Here is an 8,559-nt window from a genome sequence, read left to right on the forward strand (position 1 = left end):
TGGTGGTCGGGGTGGGGTGGGGTGGGGTGGGGTGTGGTGTGGTGGGGTGTGGTGGAGGTGGTTTAGTGACCAGGCGTCATCGCAATCCCCCAACAAGTCAAGAAAAGCAAACATTGGCCTTCCTCAATTCCAGATCAGGACGTCTGCAAACTGTATTGCTATGCCGACGGCTACGACTTCTTCTTCGCTCTGGCCAGCAAGGTGCGGGACGGGACCCCATGTTCCCCAGAGAGCTCTGACGTCTGCATCGACGGCCTGTGTGAGGTGATACTGAGCTGCGTGTTTGGAACGGAACTCTGTGTGACTGACGTTTGTCATACGCGTGTTTGTCATCCGCTCTTCTCTTTAGACATTCCGTTTGACACTGTTGCACAAGGATGACGCTGTGTGGAAGCACTTTGTGGGTGAACTTGTTTTGGATGCTTGGTCCTGCCTGTGTGAACTTGGCCACCTGTTCACCGGATGAGAATGAGAAAACGTTCTCCTCCCTTGTGTCTCGTCTCTCCCAGAAAGTGGGCTGTGACCGGGTGTTGGGCTCGTCTGCGGGACCTGACGTGTGCGGAGTCTGTAAGGGGAACAACTCCACGTGCAGGACCTACAAGGGCCAGTACACCAAGCAGCACTTCACCAACCGTACGTCTCAGCGCCTCCTCGCTATCCCCAAGTTGACCTAGCCTTCCAGCCTGAGACGTGTTACCGAGAAAGAAAAAAAGACAGAGAGAGAGAGAGACAGAAAGACTGTGACAGTCAGTCAGTCAACCTGCTAGTCAAACAGCTAGTCAGCCAACCAACCAGCCAACCAGAAAGCCAGCCAAACACCTCAGCTCATTTCATGTGAAGAATGGTCTAATGTTAGCAGGGAATCTGGGTTGAATCCCCTCAGCAAACCCCTCCCCCCATACAGTGTTTTGGTTGTCGTTTGTGACCGTGCAGAGTACTACGGCGTGGTGAACATCCCAGCGGGGGCGAGGAGCATCCGGGTTGTGGAGCTCAACACCTCCGGCTCCTACCTGGCTTTGAGGAACACCCAGAGGAGGTACTACCTGAACGGGCACTGGACCGTGGACTGGCCTGGTCGACACCAGATCGCCGGATCTCTGTTTGAGTACAAGAGACCTTATAACCGACCAGAGAGCCTGTCCGCCGCTGGCCCCACCAACGAGACCCTGGTGGTGGAGGTACGCTGACATGACGTGTTCAAAGGAATGTGACGTGCCAGTCAGTCAAGGGATAGCCCACTCAAACGTAGCTGCTCCTGCCCCCAACATTTAAACAAGGTTTCCTACAAGGCCATGCCCAAATCCTGACCCCAAAATATCCCCCCTAAAATATCTATTCTGTAGTCCATCGGATTGAATGAAAACGTTTTATTGGTGGTATCGTGTATGTCGGAGCTAGGTGTTCCGCTGGCTGAGGGACTGTTTCTGTAGATCCTCCTGCAGGGCAGGAACCCAGGTGTACGCTGGGAGTACACACTCAGCGGGGCAGAGCTGGACAGGAGAGGAGCGCTGAAGCACAACTACACCTGGGCCGTCATACGAGCCCACTGCTCGGCCTCCTGCGCTGGAGGTGAGAAGATTGGAGCCGTGCACACCCCCACCACACCCCCACCACATCTCCACCACACCCCCACCACACCTCCACCACACCCCCACCACACCCCCACCACACCTCCACCACACCCCCACCACACCTCCACCACACCCCCACCACACCCCCACCACACCTCCACCACACCCCCACCACACCCCCACCACACCCCCACCACACCCCCACCACACCTCCACCACACCCCCACCACACCTCCACCACACCCCCACCACACCCCCACCACACCTCCACCACACCCCCACCACACCTCCACCACACCCCCACCACACCCCCACCACACCTCCACCACACCCCCACCACACCTCCACCACACCTCCACCACACCCCCACCACACCCCCACCACACCCCCACAAGAGAACTTCGATGCACATCCACCCCCCCCACCCCCCCCCCCCCCCCCGATACAGCCTTCTCTGAAACACACAGGAGGTGCTGTAACAAACAGTTCAGTACTCTAGCCGTTACCATCAACCAGTCCTCCCCCCCTCAAGACATATCTTCAGAAAGCACAGGTTCTCAGTCCACCTCGCCTGTAAATATGGGTTATTCTGATGAAAACAGCTGCCGTTCGTAGTTATATAACTCGTTAACAGTTACAGTAGTTGAACTCCACCACATCATTTTATGAATTGACAAAGGGACTTTGGGTATTAGAGATAAGCGTTTCTCCTAGCAACATTAGTTCAGGTCTATTTGTAGGCATGGTCACGTTTCCTCTGTACGCATAGATCAATGAGAAGGAGCCTAAATATCTAGGAGGGTCAACTGATCTGTAATGAGCACCTTTAGCAGGGGATAAGTAGGGGGCCAGGGGCCGGTTCCCATCATGACTGAGGACATGGCCTGTGGCTGGATACTCCTCTCACTGGAGCCCTGCAATTAGACCTTTTGTAATGACCTGGCTCTAGCCTGGAGAGGCTGTGTGTGTGTGTGTGTGTGTGTGTGTGTGTGTGTGTGTGTGTGTGTGTGTGTGTGTGCGTGTGTTTGTTTGTTTGTGTGTGTGTAGGGAGGAAGAGAGGGCCGGATTGTCTGTGTGAACAAAGCAGGGGTTGAGTTCATTGTGATTGGGAGGTCAGAGACCTCCATACCTGTGAAGAGCTCTAGTGAGCTTCCCCACCTGAGGCCTGGTGGACTTGGGGTCGTTTTCGTTCTGGAAGAGGGGGACTCCAGCATTTTTAGTAGAGGTCCAGACCTGGATGGAGATCCCATCAAGTGAGAGCCTGCAGGCCTTTCAATGCATAATGACAGGAACATTTTTGAGTAAGGAGGTGCTAACATATAGGTGACCCCTGAGGCATTGTTAGACATAAAACTCTACTGGGGCACAGTCCTCTATTCATATTCCTTTTTTTTCTTTCAAGCTTGCTGCGCACAATGCACTACAAAATGCACTAAAAAATCTCCCCTTGCTTAACCCACTATATACAACAGTTCAGGGACGCAAATTTGATATTAGCTTTGGCAGGGACATCAATAGTTGATGCAAGCGTGTCAAAAAAATTCTCTATCATTTGAGCGCAAATATAGTTTTTTGAGCTTCATGTAATATTGTTTTTATGTTTTAGTCAAAATATGATGGTCGGTAGCCCTATCATTTAGAAACTTTATTTCGTTTTGTAATGTTTTCTTAGCCGACCTCAATTCTGACTTGTGTGCCGAGTCTGACACCTGGACTTCTGTGTGCGTGATGCAGTGGCTATTTGGCCAGCTCAGAAGAGCGCGCTGACATGGAATTCTGCGGGCCTCTGGGATTATCAATCTAAATGAATGCACTGACTAATAAAGTAAATTGTTAAAACTTTAAAAAAAAAAAAAATTTAAAAATTTTACTGGGGCACAGCAGATTTATAGTGGGGCACGTGCCCCAGTAGAAAGGGTCTAACAACGCCCCTGGGTGATCCTTTATTGAAGTTAGTGTCTTTGAGATGTTTGCTGATTAACGGGTGTTCCTTCATGGTTCCTCCAGGCCAGATGACCACCAAGTCGGCGTGCTACAAGGACCTGAGAGTCCAGGTGAACACGTCCTACTGCAACCCCAGAACCAGACCCAGCACAGGAATGACGCCCTGCAACCCCCAGCCCTGTCCTGCCAGGTAGGCCTGCTGTGTGTGTGTGTGTTACAACTCCTGCAAAAAGACATAAGCCCACAATGAGTCCAGTCATAACTGTGACTTGTTGTTCTACCATCCCTAGTGAGAGACTATAATAAAGGACAATATTTACCTTCTCAATTAAAGCTTAATTCAATTTCCACAAGTGAGCGTAACTGAGAATTCGAAATGATTCAAGCATGCTAGCATGTTTCTTTGGGTAATATGATTTGTTTAAAATAACTATTAATTTGAAAAAGTATGCTGTTACTGAATTTCATATATACGTTTTTTGGAGTGCCTCCAAACTGGACATTGCTTTTGTGCAATCAACAACATGATTTGTTGGTTGACTCTCTGTAAAACCATGACATGCACTTCTTCTGCTGTTAAAGATGTAGTCAGTAGCCTCCTAATAGCAGCCTTCTCTCAATAAAGGTTGTTTGGATTGTCTTGACAACACAAGCTAAAAGGCCATAAACTGACACAAAATAATCATCCCTGTCTCCAGCCACAAAAGAGAAAGAGTGTGTGAGAGAGAGAGAGAGAGAGAGAGAGAGAGAGAGAGAGAGAGAGAGAGAGAGAGAGAGAGATGTTTTAGAGACCCCTGTGGGGGGGGGGGGGTTAGGGTTATGTTTCTCTCTATCGTGGAACATCCTCCCACTGCAGTTCAGTCTTACCGACCAGGACAGCTGAGGGCCCACAACATACAGTATACATCTCACAGACACAGTCACACACACACACACCATGTCATCCATCTTAGCCCACCTGCCTTTCAGCAAGTCTTCACCGTGATAGAATGTTTCAGCATGCAGTACGATGAAACACACTCCTGATGTGGGTCTCAACAGAAGACCTGCTGTGTGCGTGTGTGTGTTTGTGTGTGTGTGTGTGTGTGTGCGTGTGTGTGGGTGTGTGTGGTTGTGTGTGTGTGTGCGTGTGTGTGTGCGTGTGTGTGTGTGCGTGTGTGGGTGTGTGTGGGTGTGGGTGCATCCACAGGCCCACAGGCCAGGATGACATCACCGGCTTCAGCACTTAGTCAGGACTCCCTGTGTCATAAATCAAGGCCCCGGCTGACAGGGGTGTTGGTGCTCTTTGGTCACGGAGGAAATCCCGTGTCACGTTAACGGACATCTGTGTGATTACCGTGATGGGGAGACCTGCGAGCGCTCCACGCTGGGCTGCGTACGGAACAGGGCTGCACAACTCCAGAATCAAAGATACCCAGGACAGCAGGTTCTTTCAGGCTGTAGCGAGGGAACATGATTATTCGTGCCGTAACGGAAGCCTCCGGCAATAAGCGGTCCGATTTGTACATCGGTACAAGTGATTAGTGTATGTGACAGTCGAAATGTAAGTATCCAGTATCCTAGACACACACGGGCTTGGACCCTGTTCTGAGGCTGTGGTCTGTCTGAGCGTGTTAGACTGTAAGTGAAGATACGGTAGCTATGCCTCTACTAAAACCTCATATCCCCACCTCGTGCTCTGCAGACATGATGCCACTAAATGACTGTAGTCCCTCTCTCTGCATGTTGAGTATTTTGAGCGCAGTGGGTGTTTATTTATTTTGCTGTGTCTGTGTAGACTGAGGGATGGAGACAGTATTACATCATGGAAATGGGTGCCCCCTGGCAGCACCCGGTCTAGGGGGGGTGAAGAGATTAGCAGAGAGGGTATCAGAGACACGTGGAGAAGCCAGACTGCCTTGCGTGGCCACGCGGCTTTCGGCCTTTTCGCATTCTCCAAGTTGGATCCAAATCAAAGCCCAAATGTGGGAATGCATGTGTGTTGTTCCAGATGGAGCGTAGGGGAATGGAGCGTTTGCAGTCGCAGCTGTGGGGGGGGCGAGCAGACGCGACAGGTGCGGTGTGTGCAGAGGAGCAGCCAGACACAGGAGGACGCGCTAGCCGACACCCAGTGTGGACAGTCTCCACCGCTCAGGAGACAGAGCTGCAGTGCCCACAGCTGTCCACCAGAGTGGAGCGCTGGACCGTGGTCAGAGGTACGTTGTTATTTTTTATGACACTCCAACTCTGGATGCCCTTTTGCTCCTGTGACGATGAATGATTTCACATTATGACATCTCTGTTCTTTACATCCGTGTGTGTTCCTAACAGAGCTCCGAGGAGCATAAAAAAAAAAAAATCAAAAAAGACCAAAAAGATCTGGCATTGTTTCACTGTCTTTCCTTGACGACTGCTGTCCCAGGAGTCAAGAAAAAGCTTAAGTCTCATAGAATGTCCCCCGTCAACCTCCACAAGCCACGCGTGCGTGTGACGTCCCTGCCACTGTTGTCATGTTCCCTGCAGTGTTCCAGGAAGTGTGGGAAGGGCCTGAGGAGGAGGACGGTGGCGTGCATGAGCACCGGCCTGGTCGCTAGGACGCACAGCCTGCCCGACAGTTCCTGCGTGGGCGTGGAGAGACCCAGCAGCCAGGAGACCTGCCTCGTCAAACGCTGCCCCAAACAGCGCAAGGTCCAGTGGTTCGTCTCCACCTGGCAGGAGGTAAAGTAGCCTCGGGACGATTGTGATGCTGGTCCGGTCACTGTCCCGCTCTGGAGTGAGGATAGGTGCCACGCTCAACTTTTCTCGAGTGAAGGCTGATCGCTGTGACATTACAGCCGTGTTTGTCTCCCCTCCTACCTTCCACCCCCTCCTCCCTTCCACCCTCCGCAGTGCTCGGTCACCTGTGGTCGTGGCTCTCAGGCCCGCTTCATCAAGTGTGCGGAGAAGGACGCCGCGGGGAAATACCGCGAGCTGCCGCCCAGGAAGTGCCAGCACGTGGCCAAGCCCTCGGCGGAGCTCCACAGAGCCTGCACCCCAGCAGAATGCCCCCCTCCGCTCCTCCACACCTGGCCCGTGTCCAAGCCCCTGCCTTGGGCCGAGTGGTACTCCTCCCCCTGGTCTCAGGTTGGTGCTGACTGACTGTCGGATTGACAGTAATGATAGTGAGTGATGACAGACAGTCATGATATTTCGAGTTCCCTGGATCTCTCTCCATTAGCCCATTGGTAATAGAACTCATGCAATCTATGGAGTGAAGTAGTAATGTCGTATCGCCAGCTTGGGTGTTGACCATAGAAATATAATTATGTGATGATTTATCTAATTATGTGGCGTTGACTCTGTTTTTTACTAAATCAAATCAAGTTAAATCGAATTACCTTTTTAGAGCCATTTTTAAGCTGTGTTACAAGGTCCTTGTTCTGCCCCCACAGTGCACTGTGACATGTGGTGGAGGGGTGCAGGCCAGGACCGTGCAGTGCCTGGCCCAGGGCAGGCCTTCCTCAGGGTGTACCCCACACCTGAGACCCCCCATGTCCCAGGCCTGCAACACCAACTTCTGCCCCCTGTCTGAGAAGAAAGGTACTGCTTGAAAACAGCTTGTATGCCAGTTGCCATTCAATTTACGATTGCTAACTTTTTGTAACAGTGCTCACTGTAGTTGAGTTCAGTATCCATTGATGGACATAACTGACCGCAACTCAACAGCCTTTTCCCAGTGTATCTGATGTTGTTTGTCCTTATATTCCACAGATACAGCTTGCAAGGATCACTTTAACTGGTGCTACCTGGTGCCTCAGCATGGAGTATGCAACCACAAGTTCTATGGGAAACAATGCTGCAAGTCTTGCTCTCACTCAAACCTATAGGTTCAAGGGACCAGAGGGCTGTATCCGGCAGAGGTACAGGACATAAAGGACTGTGCTCATAGTGTACCGGTGGGTACCAACTGACAACTTTGCATAGAGCATGTGCATGCACTGACAACAGAGATCATATCAAGGAACTGGAAGACACAGGAAGTAACAGTCACACGATACAGCACGAAGGAAGTGTTATTCTCATGATGCAGGACATCTATCGAAGGGACCAACCTTCCATTCTGCCTTTCAACAGTCTGGACAGTGGATGGTTATTGGTTGCTCTTTCTTGGAGGGGTCTGATTGGTTCTCAACCACTCCACCAACAGAACTGAGAGTGGGTGGAGTCGGGGGACTGCTCTTGCAGAGGCCTGACATCTCACATTGGGAGCAGTTGTGTTGGTAACCAGACCACTGTGGGATAGGCCATAATGAGGCAGGACATCATTTCTATAATTAGAGGAACCATTGGACAGTGACCAATAAATAGTGTCTCTCCTCGAAATTCTGTCACCATTCAACTACAACTGGATCAACCTAGCCCAGAGGAAATGCATGAACTGAGGTTTAACTATGGTGCTACATTATGTCTCAAGGACGGACAAAGAGACTGAAATGAGCAGCCTATCATTAAGGCTCTTTTTATAAACAATTAAAATGTTATATCCCTGTCTGACCCCCATGATCACAGTATTGGCTGTTTTTATTTATTATCTGTAAGGGTGCTGTGTGAACAATAATTATTTGTGTTTACCTGATCTTCATTCATTTCAATTTAGGATGTCTGCACCTTTAGGTCTTTTTGTATTGAAACTATGTATTATTTTTGATTATACAGATAATTCATCAGTCATCATCAATGTGGCTGACTACAGAAACTTCCAATAAAATACATAAATGGCTTGCTAAGTCTCCTTAACTATGACCTACTAATATACTGATAACACAATAAGGTAACCTGTAACAGGTTGCACACTGTAAGACAGTCTGTTGTTAAAAATAGTGGCTTTTTTACAAGGTTTATCGAGAGATGTTTCTTATCATGATAAATTACCATTTCAAATTAAATATGTTAATGTTTAAGCATATAACAGATGACAAAATAAAAACGTGTTTTTAAAATGCATTCTGAAAGCGATGAAGTGTAATAACCCTGAATGGCCGCTAGATGTCGACCATGACCCCTAAATCGTTCACGGCCCAAAAAA

The 8,559-nt window shown here is 49.9% G+C and overlaps 1 protein-coding gene across 1 annotated transcript in view; it reads left to right on the forward strand.

Moving 5' to 3' along the window:
- LOC124477490 (A disintegrin and metalloproteinase with thrombospondin motifs 16) overlaps window positions 1–8,352 on the forward strand; it is a 29,155-nt gene extending 20,803 nt beyond the window's left edge. Inside the window, exons 14-23 of the mRNA XM_047035304.1 lie at window positions 134–264; window positions 510–633; window positions 934–1,178; window positions 1,431–1,569; window positions 3,579–3,705; window positions 5,506–5,710; window positions 6,018–6,212; window positions 6,384–6,617; window positions 6,926–7,073; window positions 7,245–8,352. Of these exons, the coding sequence (XP_046891260.1) occupies window positions 134–264; window positions 510–633; window positions 934–1,178; window positions 1,431–1,569; window positions 3,579–3,705; window positions 5,506–5,710; window positions 6,018–6,212; window positions 6,384–6,617; window positions 6,926–7,073; window positions 7,245–7,360 (1,664 nt within the window). The 3' untranslated portion in view covers window positions 7,361–8,352. The remainder of the gene's footprint in view (window positions 1–133; window positions 265–509; window positions 634–933; window positions 1,179–1,430; window positions 1,570–3,578; window positions 3,706–5,505; window positions 5,711–6,017; window positions 6,213–6,383; window positions 6,618–6,925; window positions 7,074–7,244) is intronic.
- The last annotated feature ends 207 nt before the right edge of the window (window positions 8,353–8,559 follow it).

Source organism: Hypomesus transpacificus, chromosome 2 (assembly GCF_021917145.1).
Source record: "Hypomesus transpacificus isolate Combined female chromosome 2, fHypTra1, whole genome shotgun sequence".
In the NCBI taxonomy this organism is placed as follows: domain Eukaryota; kingdom Metazoa; phylum Chordata; class Actinopteri; order Osmeriformes; family Osmeridae; genus Hypomesus; species Hypomesus transpacificus.